The 26,540-nt window shown below is 41.7% G+C and overlaps 2 protein-coding genes across 4 annotated transcripts in view; one reads left to right on the top strand and one right to left on the bottom strand.

Moving 5' to 3' along the window:
• Positions 1-7,093: 7,093 nt before the first annotated feature.
• LOC116419564 (spidroin-2-like) lies at positions 7,094-13,093 on the bottom strand. The gene is made up of 6 exons (XM_031940281.1): positions 12,951-13,093; positions 12,355-12,840; positions 11,331-11,755; positions 10,180-10,454; positions 9,003-10,050; positions 7,094-8,561 (listed from the first exon to the last, which is right to left on the bottom strand). Exons 1-4 carry the CDS (start codon positions 13,091-13,093, stop codon positions 10,435-10,437), a joined length of 1,074 nt encoding a protein of 357 aa, XP_031796141.1. The 3' UTR covers positions 7,094-8,561; positions 9,003-10,050; positions 10,180-10,434.
• ITGB8 (integrin subunit beta 8) overlaps positions 11,599-26,540 on the top strand; it is a 106,104-nt gene continuing 91,162 nt past the window's right edge. For 2 of the 3 annotated variants that reach the window (XM_031940654.1, XM_031940656.1), the window contains exon 1: positions 12,784-13,476. In XM_031940654.1, coding sequence (XP_031796514.1) covers positions 13,344-13,476 — 133 coding nt within the window. In that variant the 5' untranslated portion in view covers positions 12,784-13,343. Of the gene's footprint in view, positions 11,618-12,783; positions 13,477-26,540 lie in introns of those variants that run through there. The other variant, XM_031940655.1, reaches the window with a different exon arrangement.

Below are 26,540 nucleotides of genomic sequence, written 5' to 3'. Positions count from 1 at the left end.
GTTTTAAATTGCACAATGACAAAACTCTATTTCTGGTCTTTTACATGTTAGAATGGTTTTGTATTAAAGGTACTTCTTTGGTAAGAAAGAAAGAAAGAAAGAAAGAAAGAAAGAAAGAAAGAAAGAAAGAAAGAAAGAAAGATTAATTATACTCACCACTAAGTTGTACTTTTATTGTACATGCTATTTTTAAAATATGTGAAACTGTATTCATGCCATTTTCTTCTTTTCCCTTGAGGGAAAATTGGAAACAAATTGTCTCAGCACATATTTGGAAAGCACCGATCAATCAAAAAACTGTCACCCACCCATTCCTTTTCAGGTCATGGAACTTTTGGTCAGTCAATCTATCAAATAGCTTTTATCAAGTGTCCACTCTGGTCCAGGTAGCTAGCTAAGAATGCATATATTGACAAGAGAAATGGATGTTTATAATATTCTTCTCTAAAAGTAATCTTCTCTTGTTGGGGTTTCCTTGGGTTCTCTGGAGGTAGCCTTCATTTCCGCTCAGTAATCACCACAAGTGCAGCCAGGGATTAAGGTCCAAATCCTTTATTGTCTCTTTCCAAGTCTTATCTCCTTCACTTGGTGCTCAGCTAGCTTTCTTAAAGGCCTTCTGGAGTTATCGTCTCCTTCAACGTTTTGTCTCCTTTACTTGGGGCTCGGCTAGTTTTTCTGGAGGCTTTCCAGTTCTTGGTTTCAGTGGAGAAGCTAAGTAGGACAGCCTGCCACCACGTCTCTGGTCTTCCCTCTTTCTGATTCAGGCTGAATTTGTCCGAGTTTATATGCTCTCTTATCAAAGGTGTGAATCTTATAGAACTAAGGTAAGTACTAAGTACATGTACTGAACTAGCACAACCATTGTCTCTATCAATTCTACTGACTTAGCATCTTGTTTCAAGTTCGGGCCCATAACAGATCTTACCCTCAAGAAGATTCCATTCTATTGGCAGAGACAATCTACACCTAATTAAAGATACCTAATTAAAGTAAACAATATGCAAAACAAATACAAGATACCGCAAGTTTGTTTTATCTCAAGTCTAGGGAACTAGCAGGACCAAGATGCAGACCTGGGAGATGGATGTCATAAGTAAATCAAGAAAACTAGTCTGGTTGGATTATATTGTATGAGAACAGGAAAACCTCTTGCCTGCAACCAGTTATAAACCACCATGAAAGTTCATGCCATGAAAGAGATAATAATCCTTTGCAAAACAAAACAAAACAAAAAACTAGATATGGAAAAAGACCTTTGTAAAACCTACAATATGGTGAATAAATAATAACAGCTTACATTGAAGATACAGCTTAAAAGTTTATAAAGTACTATGCATAAATTATCTCATTTGAGCTTTACAACAACTCTTTGAAGTAAATGATATTCTTATCCCTATTCTACAGATGAAAAAATTGAGATAAGATTTAAAATCTTTCCTGGGTCACAAAACTAGAAAGTAGCTTAAGTGGGATTTGAATTCAGAGCTTCCTGTCTCTAATTCTATCACTCCATTCTACAAGTATACTGAACAGGTCTAGAACCCAGATTTGATCTGTGCTACCAGATTACATGATGATGAGGTGCTTCCCATGCAGCTACTTAACTCCCTGGCAAATCCAAGACTGGAACACAAATCCTGACAGTTTTCTATTAGTGTGCAAAGTCTCAACTGTACCCTGGGGCATCAATACTTAAATAATGTTTAATATCAATTCTCTATAACTAAAACAGAAATGATAGGATTGGGGGAAAGATTTGAAATGATTTAAACTATCACCAAAGAAAGAAATTCCATGGCTTGTAGAGAGATATAGAAATGGGGGAAATAAAGCCATTTGCCCAAAAGCACAAATCCTATAAAACCAGAAAGGTTCTTTACGATGCTAAAGAAATCAAAAGTCCGAGGGGTGGTTAAGAATTATTGTTCTGTTTTGTTTTCCAGTGTGATGATAATGAGGTCAGAGAAACTGCCCAGGGTAACAACAGGAATTCAACAAGATTTTGTTGATTAAGGGGAGAGTGGGGAGGCTGACAAAAGGGTTATTCTGTGTTAAGTATTACTTGCTCCTATACTGAGGAGGGCTAGAGCTGGACATTCTGTTCACTTTTTCTGCTGAGATATTTATGATATAGTTCTTCAGAATCATGAGAAGCTGTTTCTCTCTCTTCTCACCTCCTCCTCCTCCTCCCTGTCCTGAGCTAACCCTATCCTCTCCTCCAGGAAGCCTTATCAAGCCTTGGTCTCCCCAGATGACTAACCATCAGAGCAGCTGTTTTGTTTTGTTTTATTTTGTTTTTCTTTCTTTCTTTTTTTTTCACACTGACCAAATAAACTTCCTCTGCGCTGAGGCTTCCTTTTAGCTAATCCAGCATTCAAACTTTTGTTGACTTAATCAACTCATCTGGTTTGGTTTTCATTGTTTTTAAGGTTCCTTTTCTAAGTTTTTTTTAATTTAATATTTACCCATAAAAGATGACATCAGGTAATACATAACAAATGGTATCATATGCCCAACACATGTGATGTCCGTATTGCCTGAAAAAGAATTAAAGCTAATTAGCTTGATTGAAGCCATAATCAAATGCTCTAAGAGATATGGGATTTCATGGAATCAGAGATTTTAGAGTTAGAGTTGCCTTCAGAGATTATCTAATTCAACCTAAATATTTTTCAGTTAAGGAAACTGAGGTGAAGACGTAATTACAATCATTGGCAGAGTTAGTTTTTTTTAAGGTAGGCCCTTTAACCACAAAGTCACTGTTCTCATAGAATCCTGCTGCCTCCTGTGGACATTTCCATCAACAATACAGATGACAAGCCATATATTCCTGTCTTCCTGCATTTTTTTTCAATTCCTTGTTCTTACCAAAAATTCACCAAAGGAGATCTACCTAAAATTATCTCTCACTTGCATTTTTCTTGACATCAAAAGGGCAATAACAAAACACATAAGGGCTCCATTGGTTATATCTTATACCCACTCAAAAACCTATTGGCTTTTTAGTTGCCTTGCCACAATTCCATTACTCCATGGTAATGTGTTGTAGCCTGCTCCAACAACTATCACCTCTCCCCCCGACACACACCCCAATACCCATTCAAACCATTCAGTCCTAAAGAAACTTCAAGAGCCCATGATGCACAAAAATACAACAACGCCAGGAGAATATTGTAATTAAAAGATGGATTTTGTTTTAAGAAGCAATTTGGGATGGTTGATTCATCATTCCCTGATTATATATGAATAAGTGGATTTGTTCTAAGAAAAGCATATATGTCAATGGATGGTTTTCTGGGTCTAAATTTTTTGTAAACTCCCTAGCCCTCTCCCCACATTGTGACCTTTTCTAATCTTTTGGAATTTGATTCAGTTTAGCAAGTATTTATCTTGCCCTCTGAGAGATTTTGTGAACCAATCTTCAAATGATTTTAAACTTGGGCTGCCTCCAGTAAGAGTTTCTTTTGTGGTTAATAGGTCAGGTCCAAAGGCTTTTCTTGAATCCATCTTCTGAAGTGACATTTATGTTTCTAGATCTTCAACTTAAAAAAATTAGGAACAAGTCAGGAAGGATCCAGAAATAGGCATAATTGGAATGAAATACATATGTATGTATTCATAGGATAATAATAACAATAATAATATATTTATAGAGTGTTTTAAGTATTTAGTCCTTATAACAATTTTATGAGATGGTTGCTATTATTATTCCCAATTTACAGATGAAGAGATTGAGGTAAGCAGAAGTTAAGTGGCTTGTTCAAGGTCACACATGTAATAGGTGTATGAACTGGCATTGACTTTCTGACTTCAAGCCTAAAACTCTACATGCCCATTACAATGTAAACTCCTTAAGGACAAGGACTGTCTTTTTTTTTTTTCCCCTTTGAATCTCCATTATCAACAAAATGTCTGGAAAATGATGAGTACTTAATAAAACCACACTGATTGATTATATCCCTGAACCAAATATAATTTAAATGTTTTTAATTATTCATATTAATCATAATTTCTCTTCCCACATAAAAATGGAATTTAATGATTCTATGTGTAGTTGAAGAACAAAGTTGGGATATACAAGAAAGTCATTCATAGTTTGTATCTTGACCAAGAATGGGAATTTTCCATTTTTAAAAGTTCTATATCTCTGGGCTTTATGGATTTAATTTAGCATCAAATAATTACATAAAATGAGCATTTCTTCCATAGGCTGAGTGGAAAAAGATAGATTTCTTGCTAATTGAATGAACCTGGTAATTTAAAATATATCGCTAACAATTTTGATTTTGAATTAAAAATATCTTTTTGTCTGTATCTTTTCACAACCTCTCCATGTGCCTGGAATTGACTCCCTCCCCATTTTCCTCTTAGATTGTTTAACTTCTTTTGATGTAGAGCTTAGATACCAGTATCATCTCAGATTCAGAAACAGAGGCTGGAGGATTTCAACTCTTCCCATCATTGCTGGAATTTTGGATAAGATATTACCTTGTGTTGAAAATTATCTTTGCATGTTTTTGAAAAAAAATAAAATATAATTAAAATATTTTACATTAAAAATATAGTTCATTTTTCTGGGACTCATATAAAGAAATTAATTCATAGGGGTTGACCTGAGGTCTCTTCCAACTCAAAGATATGATTCTGTGATCTTATTAATGGTAGCAATTTATTCTAAACTCAACTTCTTAAAAAGAAACAGACAAAGAAAGGAAGGGAGGGAGGGAGGGAGAGAGAGAGAGAGAGAGAGAGAGAGAGAGAGAGAGAGAGAGAGAAGGATGGAAAAGAAGGAAGGAAGGAAGGAGGGAAGGAAGAAAGGAAGGAAGGAAGGAAGGAAGGAAGGAAGGGAGGAAGGAAGGAAGGAAGGAAGGAAGGAAGGAAGGAAGGAAGGAGGAAGGGAGGGAGGGAGGGAGGGAGGGAGGGAAGGAGGGAGGGAGGGAGGGAGGAAGAGAAGGAAGGGAGGGAGGGAAAAAAAGAGGGAGGGAGGGAGAAAGAAAGGGAGGGAGGGAGGAAAAGCAGCCACTTTGTGCTGACCATACATCTAGCTAAGACTGGGCTCTCCTCAAGTCTGCTTTCAATTAGATACTTAGTCTCTGCCAGACTGTTGAATATATAAGATCCTCTTAAAAGAAATTTGGAAGAAGAGTCCAAGGATGCTTTCTTTATGATGCTACCATTTTCCCCTAAATATAAATCTATACTGATTTCCCCTCTGATTTCTGAAAAATCATAGTATTCATCTTCAGGCAAAACCTACACAGTTATTTTTGATTATGGCTCCTTCATTGCTTATCTCCAATGGGACACCAAGTCCTGCCCATTTTTCTGCTAAAATGAGACACTTCATTTGTCATCTTTCTGCCCTAATAGAAGCTAAAAGTCCAACTCTAATCTTGTCAAGTCCAATACTGTCATCTTGGATCTCAAAGGGTGATACTGATGGATGTCCTCTTATATCTCTGACTATTTGCCAGTATATCCCTTCTTCTCTAGTCATACAGTGTCCTCACTGCTCCTGAACCCTGGGCTTTTTCCCACAGCCATATTTTGCCTCCGAATTATCTCCTTTTTTGGAACACTGCCCATCTTGAACTATGTATCTGCACCCGAATATCCCTCCATGATCCAGCCTGGCACACAGAACATAAACTTGGACCACACATATGGACATGAAGGATAAAACAAAAGGATGTTTCACTTTCTCAGGATTTCCTGAGCAGGAGAATATAGTCATGGGTGGGTAGATGTTTAGCTATGATCCAACTCTATATAACAAAGCATTCTAAGCAATGAAACCTCATTTAAAATTGACTCTTTTCCCATTGCGCAGGCTTTAACAGATGAACAGAATCTTTGGAGAAACCTTTTCTCTAAAATTTCTCCTTCATTTGTTCTACTTAATATATATTATATATAACAATATAATTTATATAGCAATATAGAGCAGATAATATGTATATATGTATGTATATATATAACAATATATAACAGATCATATATGCAAAGAGATTGGAATGTCTCCAGTGAATTGTAAGCTGGGGAGGGGGCACAGGGACTATTGCATTTCTTCCTTTCTTTTTCAACTTCTAGGACCCAGTTGGCACTTCATACAATCATAGATGGAAAGCTGGATGGGACTTTATAAGCTACTCAGTGCTATCCCCTCATTTAATCGATGAAAATGAAGGTAAAAGTGAAGATAATAAAACTCAGAGAAGTTGTGACTTTTCCAAGTAGAAAGAGCTACGAGGTGAGAAGTTGACATTTTAAATTAATTAAAAAGGTGAACTTTTTCCCCCTGCACCAAGCTCTGTTTGTGGAATTACAGATGTACTTTAGCTAAATAAATTTATTAAATAAATGAATGTATCAAGTATCATATGTGTCATATGTGGTTGTGTAAATACTTTATATTGTCATATATAAACTTTGAAAGATTACTTGTCTAAAAAGACATTGGACTTTTTTTATTATTTAAGGAACATGAATCTCTATAACCTATATAAAGGGCTTATGATCTTAACATTCTTTATAAACCTCTAGGTTTCTGCAAGTGGGAAAACTTCCTAAATTACTGGTAAAGGAAAGCTAAGGGCTCAGTAGCATTAAAGAGATTTTAAAATTAGGTTTGTGCTAACAAGTCAGCCTTTTTCAACATTTATGAATTTCCCATGGTCATCATTTTTTTAAAGACATATCACTGTGACTGGAATATTTTTTTTCTTATTAAAGAAAAAAAACCCTCATCAATGTGTAGGTCAACAGCTCATGGATGAGGAACGCAAAAAGAAATGCACAAAGGAAGTTGGCACAGGCAATCAATAATACCTTAGTCAAAGCATTTTCACAATCCATCACCAACTTTGATGGACTGTCTGTATTGAATGCTTCCTCCCACTCCAGACTCCTTGATTTCCCTCACTTCCTTCCAAGATCATCTCAAATTTTCATCTTCTACATGAGGCTTTTTTCTGATTATCCCAAAATCTGTCTTTTCTTTGAATATATTTATATGACCATATGTTCTCTCTTCCTTTCTCTTTGTCTCGGTGCCTTTGTCTCTCTCATTCTCTCCCATTATGTCTCTGTCTCTGTGTCTTTCTGCCTCTCTGTCTCTTTCTCTCTCTGTCTCTCTCTCTCTCTCTTGCTTAATAAGTGCTTATTGATTTTTGACTGACATCATAAAAGTGAACAGCTGACTACAAGGACAATATTGTGTTTATCTTTGTAATCCTAGTGTTTGATAAACAGTAGAAAAGGTTTGCAGAGATCTATGAAAATGATTGAACTGAAAAGTTAAAGAGGCTAGTTAGGGCTATTGGGAGCAATAGTACAGAAAATGAGCTAGAACAAACAAAGCAAGTTCTACATAAAAATAACTGATATTTCTATCCTTGTATCAGTTCTCTTATTCAGGGGTGTAGATCAGGGTGATCTACAGGTTTCACCATTTTCATCTTACAGATGAACACCTCTGAGATTGAGAGAGGGTTGAAGTGACCTGCCTGTACTCCAAAAGCTAGTAAATACAAAAAGTACATTTGGACACAAGTCCAAAATACTCTTAACAATACCCAGTTGTTGTTTTGTTTTGTTTTTTTTTCAAAACAAAAGTTGTACTCAGTAAGACTGAGGTTTCCTTCCTCCCACCTTTTTTTCTCAGTTCTTTTTCTGAAAATGAGTATTTTCACACTTTTATCACATTATGAAGAATGTTGTGGAAGAAAAAAATAATTCTGATAATGGGGCAGCTGAAGCTCTGTTTTACATGGTTGACTTACTATGTTGTGATCAGGGAAATCCTTCAGAAGTTCAAAGAGTTTTCTGAGGAATTCACTTGCATCTCAACTGCCCTAAATTAAGAAATCCAAACATTACTGAGACTTTGATGGCATGTAATATTGGAAGATGATCAACATCCAGGAAGGATTTTTCCTTTTGTAATCTTAGTGTTCTAAGGAGATTAGTCACGGAAGTTCCTTGTTTTAGTCTTTAGAATTGAGAAATCTTTAATGCAAACACATATTAGATATTTACTATGGACAAGGCGACATGTAACATGCCCCAGTCGACAGAGGGGCTCACATCCTGCCTTTGTACAATCATTGATAGGCACATAACTCTCCCTGCCATTGGGCATGACCCAATCTACCATGACTTTTAATCTACTTTCAGAGATCCATCCCCCAGAAAATAAAACAATAGCAGTCTCTGCCCTCAAGGATATGTGAGGAAGGAGAAAGCAATTGGGACAAGCATATAGATTAGTCCAGATAATGGATTAAGGAGAAAAGTTACAGGCAAAATGAGCTCTAGCAATATTTGAGGGACCCTTTTGAGGGACTGAGAAAATAGATGTCACAGGAAGGAATGACCCTGGAAATGTTCTGAGTAGCGTAGATGAGAAAAGAATTTAGTTTGTGTGGATGTTGTGGATATGAATGGAGAAGAACACATTGCTTCATTTCAGGATACAGTGGATCAATATTCTTCTAATATTGAAGAATGACGTGAAATGGATCCATAAACCTCCTTTTATTCCCCTACAATACTCAGTTACTCTGGAAGAACAAAGAGAGACATCACAAAGAAACAAGGTTACAGAAAATTAAGTTGTGATTTCAGAGGACTGATGGCAAAATATAGATGGTGGCCCATAGGTGTGGATGGAGTAAGGCAAGCCTTTTGGGAGCCTGGTCATTTTGTTCGTTTATTTATTTCTTACAAGGAATGTGTATTTGATGAAGAGGGAAAGTTATTGGGAAATCACACTTGGGTTAAAAAAAAAGGGTATAAATAAAATGCTTTATAAGAGAAAATGGCTTTGACCTTATCGATTTCACTAAAAGCCGGTTTTCATCGTTAACATTTCCCTAGTGATGATTTTTGAATTTGAATTTACTCATTTGAATTTATATTGTGACTAATGTGCCACTTTTGATTTATATAATCCAATCTGAAAACTGACGCCCCCTAAGTCTGCTCTGTTGCACTGAACTGACCCGCTCCAATCTTGTGTTTGTCTTGATTGCTGAGCCTGTTTAGAGACCCATGGTCCTCCTGGGAATTATGAATTCCAATGCTTTTTCCTAATTGTAGCACTGCAGAATCTCAAGGGTGGCTGCATTCCTAAGGTCTGCAAAGCGATCTCTGGAAAGTGTGCATGCTGCCTTGTAAGAGCAGGACGAAGGCTTTCCTCTTTTGGATGGTTATTAAGTCTGCCCAAGAGCCGGGACAAAGCATCTGTGTCCTTGGGTGAGGTATAAAATTAGGGCGAGCTTGGAACAGCATCAAAATTTGAAAGCTACCCAAAGTTTTGTTTATTTCAACTCAATCCAGCGAGCATTTTAAAATACCTACTGTGTGACAGGCACGTTATTAGTCATTAAAAAATCAGGGGAGAAATGGTAAATAGCTTTTGGCCTCAAGCAATTTGTACTCTGCTATAGGGGAAAAAAATAAAACAAGATCACACAATTAAGCAAACAAATATAAATCATATATAAAACTAGACTTAAGAGCATTTGATAAAATTGAAGTTCCTGGTGATCAAGAACTCCATTTTTTCTCTTTGTATCCTAAGCAATTAGCATGGTAGCTGGTAGAAAGTTGACAATAAATGGCAATTGATCACTTGGACAGATGTAAGGGGATATATTGGTTGGAGAGGAGAAAAACTAGAGGCAAGGATACCTATTAGGAGGTTATTGTAACTGATGAGAGACTGAATTAAGGCAGGGGCCCAGTGAGTAAAGAACATGGGATAGATGAGTAGGTAGAGAAAATCTACAAAGAATTTTGGAAGCAGAATGGACAGGACCTGATGACTGATTGAGTATGGGGTGTAGATGAGAATAAAGAGCAGACGTCTGACTCTTAGGCTGTGAGCCTGGGAAGAATGGGGGTGCCTTCTACAGAAAAAAAAAGGAAGTCAAGAAGAAGGGTTGATTTGGAAGAAAAGCTACACACCTGTTTCACTGTAACCCCTTTGTGACAGCTCATGAGGGACCTGTTGCCAAACATCTTCTGGCTTCTGTTTTCTCACCTACTCTGTGGGCACAAAGCACAACACCTGAACTGGGGGAGTTTTCTGGGCAGGAGGCCACTTACTTTGGTACTTTCCACTCCCTCAGTTAGCAATTAGGCAAGAGAAAACGGAGCCGCCTACTTAGCAATTACCTCCAAATACCAGTATGGAAACTGCTGGTCATAAAGCCAGGGGCTTTAGAGAGCTCCAAGGGGTCCTCGGTGATCACAGAGCTGCACCCCTTCATTTTCCAGAAATTTATCCAGTTTCCAGAGGAAACAGAAGCCTTAAATGAGCACCATATTTGAATGGAAAAGTCAGTGAACCTAAAGTCTCAGCAGCCCTGGGGGTTAGATGCCAGTCCTTGCTTAGGACTTGTGGGTCCCTGGATGAGGCATGGGATCTCTTTAGCCTGAAGTTTTACCATCTGAAAAAAAATAACAAAGGGGTTTAATTAGATGCTCTCTAGAGTCTCTTAATGTTCCAGTTTCTATGACCCTACTGAAAGTAGCTTCAAGACTCAAGCTCAAGTGTTACTTCCCAGGGACCTATTAGATGCACTTACCTGTTAGGTCCCTTCACCCTCTATTTACTTTGAACTCTGATTTTCAAGAAGACTTTAGGAAGGAGACTGGCAGGACTTGAGAGGGCCACCCAGGGGAGAACATGGAGAAGAGTGAAGAGGGTGAGAAACCATTCATCAGTTGGGGTCCTTATTATTGAAGGGAGCTCCCAAAGCAATTAGATCCAAGATTCTTGAGGGGGATGGAGAAGACTTTGTGTTTCTTCTGAATTGTCATATCGGCATTGATATTGAAGGAAGGAAGGAAGGAAGGAAGGAAGGAAGGAAGGAAGAAAATGCAAGGTTGCCATCCCAAGCTTCCAACTCTCCTCCTTTTCCACTTCACCAGATTGCTCAGTTAGGGAAACTAATAGCTTTTCTCCTTGATCTGCTCCAAGGGGTCCCCTAAAAGCTTTTGATGGAGATTGTCAATTAAGAGGCAGGGGGACCTGCTACAAGAACAAGGCTATATGACTGATACCCTTTTTTCACTGGTAGGGGATGAGGGTGGGGAAGGGGGGCTCCCAACGTGGCCATAGTTGGAGGGTGCTAGCGAAAGGGCTTGGGGACAGGCTGCATTCACAGAACTTCCTCATTTCTCTCCCGGACTACTGAAAAGGTCAGGAGCTTCTCTCTCGATCTCAGTCTCCCTCTGGGTCCGTGCTTGTCTCTCCGTAGGTGTCCCTCTGTCTCTCTGAGGTCTCTTTCCCCTCCCCTGACGGTCAAGGCAGGGTCTCTAACCTCTGTTCCCTCGGTCCCTGTGATCTCGGGCTACACTGAAGCGGGGCGAAGGCTGAGCCACCACTTTAAAGAGGGGCGAGGAGCGCGAGCACTGGCTGGCCCGGAGTGGAGGGCCTGAGGCCGGCAGGGGGAGGGGCTGGCGGCCGGGGAAGAGCCGGGCCGAGGCCAGTGCCGGCCTCCCGCCTGGGACCCGCAGAGTTGGGGGCAGGGGCGCTTGGTGTGACTCCAGGAGGCGGGAGAACGTTGACAGCGATCGGGATCCCCCCTGACGGGGGCAGCGGCTCCTGGTCAGTGAGTAGATCGGGCGCAGCGGGCGGCGGGCGAGGCGGGGAGGCGGGCTGGCAGGCTCCGCGGACTGCAGCCCCTCAGGCGGGAGGCACCGGGAAGCCGGCGGGGATCGGAGGGGGGGCGTGATGCTGCCGTGGCTGTGTGGACACAGTCCAGCCCCTGTGAGACCCTGGGGAAAGGGGGCGGGGGGAGGAAGGGAGAGAAAACTCTTACACACACACACACACACACACACACACACACACACGCTCACACAGGGCTGAGCAAAACAAAGAAAGAGTGTGGGCCGGTGACTTCATGCTTCACCAATGTCCCGCCCACGCGCCCGCGGCCGCGGCTGCTCCAGCCCAGATCTCCCGGGTCGCGGTGGAACCCGCGCCCGTCTCTTAGCAACTGCCAAGCCGCCGGAGTTGACCGGTCCCAGGCCGCCCGGGGGCCCCGACGGGACTCTCTAGGCCCAGCCACGAGCCCCTCCTGCGCAGCAGCCCCCGCCCCCAGGCCCCCCCGCTGCTGGGAGCTGCCCCCTCCCCAGCTGCGCTCTAGGCCCCCCGCGCGGGGGCTAGTGCGCCTGGACAGCGGCGAGCGCCTCTCCGTTCTCTCTCGCTCTCGGCCCGAAGGAAGGAGGAGGCAGAAGAGGGGGAGGAGGGGGGGAGCCCAGCCTCCTCTTACCTCTCCCCTCGGGACGTACCCGGGGCCCCTCTAGCCCCACCACACCCCCCGCGCCCGCCCCCTTCACCTAGTCTCCAAAGCAGCCTCCGCTGCCCGCCCGCCTGGACAGTCGCCGTCGGTGCCGCTCGGGCGCCTGGACAGGAGCCGGTCCCGCGCGCCGCTTCTGCTAGCCGGGGAGCGCCACCGGTTCCGTGCCTGCCCTGAGCAGCAGCCGCCCGAACCCGGGCTCCTCTTTGGGGCGATCCGTTCCTTGCCTGCACCGGGGTCCCCGAGACCGAGGGGAGCTAGGGACCGAGAAGCCCCTCGCAGCAGGAGCGCGAGTTTGGCGGGATTGCCCACCTGTGGCTCGCAGCCTCTCCCTTTCCCAGCCCGGGACGGTCCGTTCCCTGCGCTTGGCTGAGATCTCGCCCCCGCCCCCCCCCCCCCCCCCCATCTGCCAGGCGCCTCTCCCCTCGGCCCCCGCCTCTCCCCCTGGGCGCTTTGTTTGGGGCCAACTCCCGGCGGAGCTGATTTATGCGGCTGCAGCTCCGTCGGGGGCGGCCGCGGGCAGAGGCTTGGAACAAAAGCCCTTTGTCCCGGGCCGGCCGGGCGGGGGCTGGGGCGCGGGCAGCCGAGCCGGCCCCCGCGCGCTGGCTCCGGGGCTCGCTCTGAATGAAGCGGGACCGCCCGCCGCTGCCCTCCTCCGCCGCCGCCGCCGCCGCCGCCGCCGCGGGGCCCCGGCCGGGCTGAGCCCGCCGCCCCTCTCCGCCCCCGCCGGCCCCCGCCTCCGCCTCGCCTTCGCGCTCCGGCCAAGCTCCCGAGCCCATTGTGCGAAGCGCCCGGATTCCTGCGGTCGCCCTGACATGCTGTGCCCCGCTCGGGCCCTGGCCCCGCTCCCGCTCCCTGCCAAGAGGGCGCCGCGAGGCACCGACCCCTGCCGCAGCCGGGAAGCAACGCGGGACTGAAACTTGGCCCCGAAGGACTTCCCCGCCGGGTTGTCCCGGCCCGAGGCGGGAGACGAGCCCCGAAGCTTGAAGGCAGCGGCCGGGAGGGGCCGCCCGCCGGGCGCTGCTAGCGATGTGGGGCTCGGCCCTGGCGCTCTGGACCGCCGCCGGCATGATGTGCCTGCAGAAGGGCCGCCCAGCTCCGGGGCCCGTGCTGGGAGCCGCCTGCCTTATCTCCGTGGCTTTCGGACTGGGACACAGCAGCGGTAAGTGGCCCGCCCTGGTGGGCAGAGCGGCAGCGCCTGGGCACGGGGGGCACGTTCCCTGCCAGTCAGCTGGCACTGTCGCCAGGTAAAGAGCAGGAGGGGCCGGCTCGCTCGGGGGCGAGCCTGAGGCACCACGACTCACTCGGGACAGGCTTGCGAGTGGCTGCTGCAGAGCTGGCCCCTGGCTTGCGTGGCTGACGGCGTCGTCCCCCCTCCCCAGCCCCGCAGGTCCCCGAAACAGGTGCCTCCAGCTGGGCCAGGTGTAGCGCGGTTCCTTGTCTCGGGGCCGGGGATTAGGAAGAGCACAAAGAGAAAGCCCCGAATCCGAGAGCCCGGAATCCAGCTTTGTTTGCTCAGGAGACAAAGCGACTAAAACGAAGGCAGCCGCTGGTCCGGTGGCTCCTTGAGAAGGATCCACTAGCTTCCTGGCCCGAGTCCTCACTCACCGACCCCGGGGCTAAGGGCTCGGCCTCCACGGCCGGGAGGCAGGTGTCCTTGGTCCTAGATCCATACGTGGAGGGGATCTGAGCAGCCCAGGCTTTTCATTTTACAGCTGAGGAAACTGAGGCTCAGTGAGGGAAATGCCTTAAAGCCTAAGTGGGAATTCTTTCCACTTCCCTGCTCTGACTTTTAACTGAGAACTGTCACTTAAACATTCTAACTACCCTAAGAAACACACGACTGCCAAGCCTTGAAGGGAGGAAGAAGGGAACAGCACTGGCCCGAAGGCAGGGGTTTCAGTCCTTCCTCTGGCAAGTGACTTTGAACTCTCTGGGCTTCAGTTTGCTCACCTGCAAGAGGAATGGGTGGATAAATGACTTCCAAAGGCAGACCCCCAATTAGAACCAAGCTCTCTAATCTGTCCCTCTAAGCCCTGTGACTCTAATTGACACAGTAGCATCAAATGAGCTTTATTCTCATGGACCAGGGCATACATTACTATCTGCTCTCTTTCTCCAAAGGACTCCAATGGGCACCTTCTCCAAAGGACTCACTCCAACCTCCCTTAATCCCATAAACCAGGGAAGGCACATATTAATCATATCCTGTTTTACAGAGGAAGAAACTGAGGTTCAGTTAAGTGAATAGGAAAGACTCCCCTTTCATTCACCCTGCTTTCCTGTCTTCAATCCTAATATCAGGACCCTAAGGCTCTCTTGGCTCCTTCCTTTATCAACATTTCAATTGTGGTTTAAAAACAATTAAGTTGGGCTCATTGATAGTCGTAACTTTGTCAAGGTCTACTTTTTGAATTTTGATGTTAACCTTTACTTAGCAGTCCCAGGAGCACCTTCCATTGACCTCCTCAGAGCTAGGGATGCTTAGTTAATGGTAGTTATTTTGTAGAATAAAATCAACTCCTACACTTGGACTCTGCCAAGTTTCTGCATGAAGCTAATTAAAATGGCCAAGTCTTAACCCTATAAAATTAGATTTATAATGGAATCACCATTAGTCTTCTTTAGGGAGTTTAGCTTCCCTAAATAGTTTCAGATATAATTGAGGAATATTTTATTCCCTGAGATTTCCTTCTCCATCCAGCATCATATAAAAAATGGCAATTAAAATGGCTTTTCCTTGTGATTACTTTTTGGAGGCTACTTCTGTGATTTTAAAATAACATTCAGAGAGGGAGGGAAAGCACAGCATTCAGCATAATTGATTACCAAGCCAATGAAAGAAAATAGGGTGTATTTCCACACAGGACATTTCAGTTCCATCTCAAGAGACACTAACAAGGTGACTTTTTCCACTTAAAAACATGCTAACCTTTGAATAGTGCCCATAAGGTCAAGGTCACTTGGGCTAGAGGGGAAGAGGGGGTTAATTGTTTGGTTGAAGGAAATATATTAGTGCTCTCCATCACTTTTCACTCTAGGTGTTTCACAAACTTTAGGGATCCTTTTGGCAGCCTTTGAGATATTGGATGCTGTCACTGAGATCCCTTGCACCTGTAGTTTGAACAAGTTTCTGAAACATAAGAAGTACTTGTTGATGACTTGATTGTATGTTCAACCTCCCCACAGCTTTCTATTTTTAACTCTTAACTGTGTGCAAAAGTTTTCTGATTTGCAGATCTGTTTTAGGGTTAGGGCTTGAGAGGGGGACCTGGCGTGTGTGTGTGGGGGGGGTTAGTAAAGAATTCTCTCTCCCAATGAAGATGGGCACCTTTTCTATATCCAATGATCTTACAGTCATCTGGGGCACTAGCAGAATAGGAGATAGAGCTAAAGCTTCTTATCCCTTTTCAAACCCACCCATCCATCCTTGGAGCTAAGATTTTTGCCTCAGATTTTACAGAACAACTTTGAGATCCTTTGCTACATAATCTCTCTTCTCCCCTTTTCCTTGATCTCTTATACCCTCTCACTCAGATGCTTTCTGTCTCTTTTTCCTCCTTCCCCTCTGTCTTACACGGCTTATTCCTTTCTAGGCTAACCCCTCTACAGGTCCAAGCAATCTCATTCAACCTATCTCCATAAATAGATTGCCTCCTCTGACATCTCTCCTCTGTTACTTATTTTCAATCTCTCCCTCACTGCTGGCTCATTTCCTAGCTGTCTAAAATCATTTTCATGTTTCCTCCATCCTGTACTAACCTTCACTTGATTCTTCCATCCCTACTATCACTCTACATCTCTTCTTCACTTTGTACTAAAATCCTCAAAAACTCCATCTAAAATAGCTACCCCTTTTCTTTCCTCGCATCCTCTTTTTAACCCCTTACAATCTAGTTCTCCAGTCTACAGAAATTGCTCTTTCCAAAGGTATCCATCTTTTACTTGCCAAATCCAATGGCTGTTTCTCAGTCCTCATTCTCTTTAACCTCTCTGCCTCCTGATACTGTTGATTACTCTCTCCTGCATGATACTCTTTTTTTTTTCAAGATTTTCCAAAAACCACTCTATCCTAGTTTTCCTCCTGTGGGGGACATGCTGGACTCTGACTGTAGTCCTTAGAAAAGTTTATGAAAATTACTTACAGAAACCCTTTCCCAAATCACTAATATAAATATATTTAGACTTGCTGAGCCCACAGAAGGAACACTTGCCCCATAAACTGTTCCTTGAACCCAAGCAACCAAGTTGCTGTTTTGACCAACTCTGTTTTAACAGATCCTGTGGCTAGGCTCCTGTCTGAAAAAAGAATCTGTTTTTAGCAGCTTTTGTATCCCTAACATGGTTTAGAGCCAGAATTGGGATATAAAAGCTTTCTTTCTCCCAACCCTAATAGCCAATTAGTTGGCTATGCTATTTGGTATAGGGCTTCAGTGAAACAAAAGAGAAACTTAAAAGGGATTCCTGTGGGAGTGTTCTCACTCTGACTGGGAACCAAATGCTCTCCAGCAACACTCCTACTTACCTGACTACTCCTGCTCTATCTCCATTACTGTTTCCTCCTCCAGATCACACCTGCTAAATGTAGGTATCCCATGGGGGACCCTGTTCTCTTCTCCCACTGTATTACTTCACTGAGTGATCTTGTCAGTCTCCATGGATTTAATCACCATAGCCAGGCTGACGATTCTCAGACCTACCTATCCTGCTCCTAGCTCTCTGCTTTCTTTCTCCTGCAGCTACCTTTCAATGTCCCAAACTGGAAGTCTAATAGATGTATCAAACTCAAAAAGCCCAATATTCTCCCCCATGAAAAAATCCCTTCCCACCTCCTGCCTTCTCTAATACTATAAAGGGCAACACTGTCCTGCCAGTCTTTCAGACTCATATTCTAGGAGTCATTCTGGACTCTTCCTATCTCATTCCCCTTGTCCAAGCTGTTGCCAAGGTCTGCCAATTTCCCCTTTGCAGCATTTATCACATGTGCCCCTTTTCTTCTCTGACATGTTGATGTCCCTCATCACCCCAAGCCTTGATTACTACCATAATCGCTCACAGTTCTGCCTGCCTCAGGTTCTTCTTACTCCACTCCATCATCCATTCAGCCAACAAAGGGAAATGCAGATCTGACCATGGCACTCCCACCCCCTACTCAGAAAACTCTAGGGGTTTCTTATCACCTCCAGAATAAAGTACAAAACCTTCTGTTTGGCATTCAAAGCCCTTCATCACCTAGCCTCTTGTTATTTTCCAGCCTTCTCACTTTATCCCACAATGTGTCCTCTTCCATTTAGTTACACCAGCCTCCTGGCTGTTCCATGAACAAGATACTCCACCTCTCAGCTCTGGGCAGTTTCTCTGGTGATATCCCATGTCTGTACTATCTTCCTTTTTCATTTCTTTCTATTGGCTTTCTTTAAGTTGGAACTAAAATCCCTTCTTCTACAGGTTTCCCCAATGCTCTCCATTTTAGTGCCTTTCTTCTCTTAATTATTTCCTATTTAACCTATATTTAGCTTCTTTGATACATACACACATACCCACATGCATATATTTATATCAGTAGGCAGTTACTCAATTGTTTATTGACTGACTGATGAAGCTGGACTCGAATCCAGATCTCCCTTGCTCTGAGGCAGTTCATTGTGTTATGCTGATGCATCGTATAGAAAGAAATTCTTAAAATGAACATAGATATATATCTTTAGAATTTCAAAATCAAAATACACCGAAATACTTAGACTTTGAAGTTGCAGGTCCTAAGGTATATATTTAATAATCAGTAAATATTAAATACCTACTATGTGCCAGGTACCTAATTTAATTTCAAAGAGAATTTTAGTTATAAGCTCTCTCAACTAAGGCAGATAACACCTTTTCCATTCAATATAACTAGCTTTTATTAAGCTCTTATCATAGGCTGAACTTGGCTAAGAGACAGGAAATTCAAAGATAAAAATAAAACTTTGAGTAGTTTATATTCTAGAATCCTAGATTTAAAATCAAAGGATCTCATTGAAAGTCTTGACTCACTTAACCAGTCCTATGGTATGAGCCAAGTCACTTCCCTTCTCTGCTTTTCAATTTCTCATTTGTGAAATAAAGATTTTGTACTTGGTATCATTTAATTCTAGTATATATTCCTATGATCCTCTATTCCTGTTTTTTTTAAATTAATTCTATTCTTAGTTGCCTGAGGTTCAGTCAGTTAGTTTGTTCCTATTGGTAAATGTCAATGGTGAAATTTGAATCCAGATTTTCTGAACTCCCGGCCCATTATTCAATCTGCTGCTTTGCCTCATCTGGTGGCCTCAGTATTCATCAATTTACTCCAGTTCTGTAATCAAGGATTCATGATAATTCAAATGAATAAACAAAAAAGAAGTCAGTAAATTAAATGATACAGTAGAGCTTGGAGTAATTCCTCAAAATATACATGGGAGATGAGTTGCTGAGCTGCAATGAGAGAGGCATTTCTTATACAGAGTGCCCTACCTACATCAGTAAAAAAAATGATTTTAAATAGAAATCAATCAATAAAAATAAATCATATGATTTATACTTAGGAAATAGATGTCAGCCAGATAGTACAAGGAAGAGAACAGAGTCCTTGAAATGAGGAAGATATAAATTTAAATTCTGTTTCGGACAACTGGTATCTGTGTGATTTGGGATATGTCATTCAACCTCCAAGGGCCTCAAAGTCCTCATCTGTTAAATGGAGATAATAATAGCAGCTACTTCCCAAGGTTATTATAAGGATCAAATGAAAAAAAAATATTATAAAGTACAAAGCACAAAGTAGTAGGTGTTTAACAAATGCTTGTTCTCGTTTAAATTTATTAAATTTAAATTTATTTATCCTAAAATAAATTTAGGATTATTTCCTCAGGTTAGAGGGTAAGAACAATGTAGGGAATAAGGGGAAGAACACAATTTAAAATGCAAATCCACACTCGAACTTTTATGACCTTTTTATCTTAGAAAAGTGAGCTCCCTGGTCTCACTTTGGGACTAAATGACTTTAAAGGTCACACCTATGTCTTGATCCTCAGAATTCACAGGATTTTGAATCCGTCCTATGACATAGACATGGGATTATTCTTCAAAACAATAATAACTCACTCAACAAATACTGATTATCTATAATGTGGAGAACATTGTACTTGGCTCTGAGGAGATTCACTTCAAAACAATAATAACTCACTCAACAAATACTGATTATCTATAATGTGGAGAACATTGTACTTGGCTCTGAGGAGATTCACAGTCAAAGAATTCATGGGCTTATTTTAAGCATCTTTTCATCAAATATTTATAATCTGGACCATTCACTGATGTTATTTTTTTTTCTATTCTCTTTAAGTCAAAGTGATAGAATGAGAAAAGCACCAAAACTATAAAATAGTTAATGTGCAACCTAATGCATGGCTGAAATTTAGCTAAGACTTGCTAAAAGCTGTTTGCCCATTTGCTTGCTAAATAGATTTGACATCAGATGAATATTATGATAAAGCTAAAGACTTCTGGTGGCCAACACATATTTTTTTCACTCCATCTCAGGGTTCCTTTTATGTAATCAATTTCTCACATGTAAACAAGAAGAAAAAAGAACTGGACCTAAAGTCAAGAAGACTCATCCTCCTGAGTGCAAATCTGTCCTCAGACATGTAATAGCTATGTGAGTCTGAGCAAGTCACATCACCCTATTTACCTCAGTTTCCTTATCTGTAAAATTAGATGGAGAAGGAAATGACAAACTATTTCACTATCTTTGCCAAGAAAATCCCAAACGGGGTCACAAAGAATCAGACATGACTGAACAACAACTATCACAACAACAAAAAACAACGATAAGTGAGAATGAAAGCAGAGACTTCTGTGTCAGGCAAGGTCCAGATACATGTGCCTGGGGACTTAGGACTCCAACTAACTGTGCTCATTAACTTTGCATTAGAGTCTCCTTACTAGCTCTTGGAAGTCTCTGTATCCTTAAGACAAAGCTCTTTTTTGAAAGGCAACACTGAGGAATTTTAACTTTCCAAACAAGCTACCTGAAACAGGCTTTCCGAAGAACAGTCTTTTGTTTGAAACGTTGGCAGAAGCAGAGAGTGTTTGATAAGCTAAGGGACCTTGCCTGAGTAAAAAGATGGATAGTCATCACCAGCGAATCCTTTGAGGAACACTAAAATGTCCCTTTTATTTCCCAAATGTCAACATTAGAGATCAATTATATGGTGCTCTCTCTAGATAATTCCCCTGTAAAACAACACATGCTCACTAACACCTTAGTGTGAATTAGCTTAGTGGGCTACTTTCCCCAGAGACAGATCCTGAACAGGATCTTGAGAGCCCGGGCAACTGGCAGGAGAAGGAAGGTGGGCGGGCTGGCTCAGTTGTACAAGGCAGGAGGACACATGTATTCTGTCTACTCAGGGCTGGCTAGATCATTTTTAAAAAATCACTCATATTTGTTCTTACAATGGTGGACATGCAATCAATCTTTCATAGGCTCCAAGCCAGGGAAACTAGGATTTATGTAGGCAGGAGCAGATGAACATAAGGTAAATATGGCAGTTTTCAAACATATGGTTCCTCATTTATTCAGCAGGCAGCTGTTGCCACAGGACGGTCCCATCTACACCTTCTTTTGGGGGTTGGAGTTCCTTAGTTTCCTTATCAATCTTGTCATCAGAGTCTCATGGCTCCTCAAGCCCAAACAGAGTCTGTCTTTCTTCAGATCAGATTTTTCCTCTTCTATCATTCAGCTCAATTCAACACAACTTTCAAAAACATAAATGACAGTCCCTACCTTCAAGAGGCTTAAATTGTTAGGAGGTAATACAACATCACACAGAGGAAGTGTAATGAATAGAGAGGTTGGAAAGTCTCGACTTCAAGTCCTCCCTTTGGCACATCATATCTGTGTGATTCTGGGCACTTGTCTTTCAGTGATCTAGAGATAACTTTCTAAATTGCAGAGAAGATGTTGTCTGTATTGGCAGAGGGAAGTTCCTTATTTAGGAAAACCCTATGAAGGGATTGATAAAATCACAGTATCAGTACCCATGCTGGAACTTAGTAAATTCCAAAGAAATACAAAATAAATCAAGTCAGGTCAACAAGCATTTATTAAGTTCTTGCTGTGTATCAGGCACTGGGTTTAGTGACACGAATTCAAAAAAAGGTGAAAAAATATAGGGTTTTTTTCCCTAAAAAATGAACAAAAATAAAAGATCAAGCAACTTTTTAAAAAATCCAATAGCATTTTATTTTTCCAAATACATGTAAAGACAGTTTTCAAGATTCATTTTTAAGATTTTGTGTTCCAAAATTGTCTCCTTCCCTTCCTTTGTCCCCTCCCCAAGACAGCAATCTGATATAGGTTAAATATGTTTAATTCTTTTAAACATATTTCCAAACATGTCATGTTATGCAAGAAAAATCAGATCAAAAGGGAAAAAGTCATGAGAAAGAAAAAGCAAACAAACATTAAAAGGTGAAAATGTTATGTTTTAATCTGCATTCAGTCTCCATAGTTCTCTCTCTGGATGTGGATGGCATTTTCCATCCCAGGGTTTTAACTTGAATCATCACATTGCTGAGAAGGACAAAGTCCATCATAGTTAATTATCACATAATCTTGTTGTTACTATGTACAGTGTTCTCTTGGTTCACTTCACTCAGCCTCAGTTCAGGTAAGTCTTTCCAAGTCAAGCAATGATTATTTTTTAGAGAAAATAGCCAATAGCACCTTCACCAGAACCAAGAAAGGAGCAAACAGAGCATCTCCTTGGTTAATATTGGTGGGCAGACAATGACTAATTGGTTTCTGTATCCCTATCTCCTATCGGCCTTGATAAAAGTGGAATTACATATCATAAACTCTGGTCTACGGTACTAATAGCTGCAGAGATAGTGGGGTGGGAGAGGCTTGTAGCACATTCTCCACTCCCAAATCAGATCCAATCTTTGGGTTTAACTTGGGAGTTGATAACATGATTGCCTCTACGTATTAATAATTGTTTCTTTTAGCTTATTATTCAAATAAATCTCTCTTCCCTCAAAGTACATTATTAGACAGGAATTGCACCCAACTAGTATGTTAAATAGATGTAGGGAAACAGTATGAAATAAAAATCTATACTTAATCTTCAAAGTACCTAAAAAAAGATAATTGAGCCCCAAAAGCATATATTAAATTTTTAGAGTTTTCAGGGATTGATTATAAATGCCAAGGATACAAAATACAATCTGAGCTCTTTCCTTCTTAAGTGTCTAAGTGATATGAGCTGGGAGGGTAACATTTATGCAGCTAAGAAAGTATCTGATAATTTAAGAAGGAAGGGGGCTCTAAAAACTAGGAGATTAGGAGCCTTCCTCTTGGAACTGGGGCCCTGAAGGAAATTCAGGATTCTAGCTGGCTGACTGAGAAGGGACAACCTGGGCAGATGCCTGGGGTTGAAAGATGTGATGCTGAGTTCAGGAAGACCAACTTGGCCAGTTTGGCTGGAATGGAGAATGTGGGAAGAGGAATAATGTGTAATGATCCTGGAAAGGAGGGCTGGGGCCAGACTGTGAAGGGCTTTGGCTGCCAAGTTGAGTTTTCCTCTAGCTTTGCTTTTGCTAAGTCCAAAAAGAAAATATTTAATCAAGAAACAAAAAAGCCAGCGCCATTTTTTCCAGTTTCTTTTCAACCTCTTTCAATAAACTTTCTTCCAAAGATATTAAATAGTTGGGGGAAATGATAATATTTTCTAGCCATTAGAGAGTTTAAAAAACCCACCTGTTGATTTCTTCCTCAGCCCAGAAAAATCATTTAGTCTTCTTGCTAGATGTGTACTATATAGAGGTCTATTTCAACTCCATTCTTTTCCTACCCAAAGTTACTTTATTGACAATTTAAAGCCAGCATTTTGATTCTCCCACTATTCTAAATGAGTATCTCTGGCATGGAATTTGTCAAAAAGTAGCCATGTTCCTTGGAAATGGAGAAACCATTTATTTCACTTATAGTATAATCTTTATATTGTTTATAATTAGGCAAAAGTGGTTAGAGCAGTCCCCTTTGAACCAAGCCCCCTTGGAGAAGCTGCAGAAACATAGTCATTCATTTAAAGCATCTTTTCTCAACCTTGTCTACAATTTTCTTGATGAATAAGTGATAGGAGAACTTGATCACTTGGGTCATCCTTGGCTCTAGCCCCACTTGCGTGACATAGATGCTGCTATCCCAAGAAGTAAAAAAGGCTTTTAATTCATGTCAAAGGTCAGTTCCCTGGATGGCTTCTTGTAGCCGGTTAATCTTGCAGCGCTTCCTAATCGCCCATCCAGCAATAGTGGTTTGAGCCAAGATTGTCGCTTTCCAAAGGAGAGCTGCCATCTTTATACTTAATTGCAAAAAATAAAGTTATTTATAGAAAAAAAGATAGCAAGTCAGGCTTCCTGATTTCATATTGTCTTCTGTGGGCTGCCTTCTTATGACTGATTTTTGAGGCTTTTATTAGACTTCTTTACTCTGGATGAAAACAATGGTTTTCCTCTACCAATAAAATGATGCTATTCCTTTATCTTTCTGGATACAATGGAAGAAGAGGTGGGGCACAGCCTGAGGTTCTTCTGGTGGTTATTTCAGAGTCCTCCTTCTCTGTGGTCTTCAGGATATGGGGATTCCCACTCAATTCAATTCAAACATTTATTGTTTATTTATAGAACTTACTTTGTGATTGGTACTATATTAAGCACTGGGGATAGAGATGAGAAAAAGAATTGGCCCCTACTCTCAAGAAATTTACAATCAATAATTTACAGAGATAGTAGACAGTCCTTCTGGGAGAGAACTGCCTCAGATTATCCCATTGAAGGAGTTTGAAGATATCCCAATTATGCCATGCTAGGAATATAGGATTCTTCTACCTTGCTCCTCTGTATAAAGATCAAGGCTTTGTTTTCAGCTGGATTTTTGAAGGAGTGCCCTGGGGAAGTATATAAGCCCATCTAAAGGTTCCATTTGAAAGAAGTACCAGTGCATTGGAAAGTTCCATGTAAAAATTCAAAATGGGGTCAAGAGCTGAAAAGGAGCTCAGAGGCCATTTACTCCAAACTTCAGATTTTACACCTAAGGGACTGACACTCACTGGGAGGTAATATAATGGATTGCCCCTCACTGGAGGTCCAAAGACTGGAAATGCAAAACCATTGTTTGAGTATATTAAAATGGGGATTTCATGAAGGGTTTGGGTTGGACTGAATGACCTCTGAGATCTCTCCTAGCTTTTAGATTCTGTCATTTCCATTACATTGTATATATCTTGCATAATTATTTACTCATTTCTCCCATTAGAATGTGAGGTCCTTGAAGGCAGTGACCACATGTTGTCTTTCTCACTGCTTAGGGAAGTACTTTAAACAAAATAAGTTCTCAATTAATGCTTGATGATTGAATGGTTCTTTACATTGATTTTCAGATAAGCTGAGGTATCTTTTGCTCAAAAAAAATCAACTATTTAAATAAGTTGACTACTTATAGAGCAGCTAGGAAGTGAAGTGGATTGTGTACTGGACCTGATGTCTGGAAGATCTGGGTTCAAATATGGCATCAGACATGTACTAGCTGTGCTCCTGGGCAAGTCACTCTCTATTTGCCTCAGTTTCCTCATCTGTAAAATGATCTGGAGAAGGGAATGGGAAATCACTCCAATATCTCTGCCAAGAATCCTCCCAAAGGGTTCACTGAGACTTGGACATAACCAAAAAATTATTCACCAACAAGAAGACTCTTTACTAAGTGGTCAGTGTCTAGACACCTAAATCAAATGATCTAAATGGCTTTACATTTTGACAAAGTCATGGTAAAAGATGGCAATAAAGCTTAGTGAACCCCATACTCTCTAGCTCTTTGATCCAGGCCACTAATGTAAGGCTGAGTGATATGGTGAAAAGGGCACTAGACTTGAAACCAGGAGAAGCCTAGGTCCAGATTTGAACTCTTGACACACAATAGCTGTGTGATCCTGTTCAAGTCATGTAAGCATTCTGGGCCTGATTTTTTACATCTGTAAAATGGACCTACCTCCAGGAGTGATTTTTTGAAGTTCAAAATACATAATATTTAGAGAGTGTTTTGTAAATTGAAAAGCACTCTAAGAGTTCCAGATACTATTTGAATATTCTTTGTAGCCCTCAAATATAAGCTTTAGCTGATATCACCTGATGATGAATGGATTCCCCCTGCTGTACAGGGCCATGGGCTCCCAAACAAGTCAGACTTTGACAGTAAACTAGTTGCAAAGAGTATGGGGCCTGTTCCCCTATAATACTGAAATTTCCAGGCTTCCAATTGAGCCACCAACTGATATGCCAAAAAAATCTAAGCATATAGACCCTAAACTTTTCAATTAGGAGGCTTACCTTTAATACATCACCATCAAGAAACCAGTTAAAACAAGAAGCATTTATTAAGCTCCTACTGTGTGCCAAGGCCTGTGCTAAACATTGAGGGTATAGATAGAAGCAAAGAGAAATACACTCTTGACCTCTAGGAGCTTACAAGTAAATGCTGCAGTTCTGTAGAAATTCTGCCTGACAATCCCAGAACCCCAGAATCTCAGAGTCAGAAGGAACTTGAGTAGCCATCAATTCCAAGCAACACCTAACTGTGAATCCTCATAACCATAGCTGGAAAATGAGAATCCAGATTTTGCCTGAAACCCCTGAGAGATTAAACCCCAACCCCTCCCAAATTAGCACTTTTTGTTTCAGATGGGCTTCCTTGTTAGAAACATCCCTTTTGTTGCTTCTTCTGGTCTTCTTGCCAAGCAGAGACAAATAATTCTTCAAATACTTAACATTGTGTAACAAGTTTGTGTGTGTGTGTGTGTGTGTGTGTGTGTGTGTGTTTGTGTGTGTGTATTTTGTGGAAGTGATGTATTAATCTGTTTGCTGGCAGTGATTATAGAAAGCATTTGCATGAAAAAAAAAGTTCTTCTAAAAAGTATTTTTCAAATCCCTGTTTGGTTCCCAAATAAAACACCCATTTTTTTTTTAACAACATTCCTTATGTTCAAGTGGTCCTTCTTCTCTGATCCCCCTGAGATCTTTCACTTTGACTCATGGCATCATGAGAACTCGGAAGCTACAGGAGAGGTGATGTATCTTGGCCCAGGACATATGGGTGACCAGGGTCTGAACTGACAACACTGGAGTCTTCTATGACCAAATTCAACA

Source organism: Sarcophilus harrisii, chromosome 5 (assembly GCF_902635505.1).
Source record: "Sarcophilus harrisii chromosome 5, mSarHar1.11, whole genome shotgun sequence".
Lineage (NCBI taxonomy): Eukaryota > Metazoa > Chordata > Mammalia > Dasyuromorphia > Dasyuridae > Sarcophilus > Sarcophilus harrisii.
Note: the sequence above shows the minus strand (reverse complement) of the source record. Positions and strands in the feature narration are given on the sequence as shown.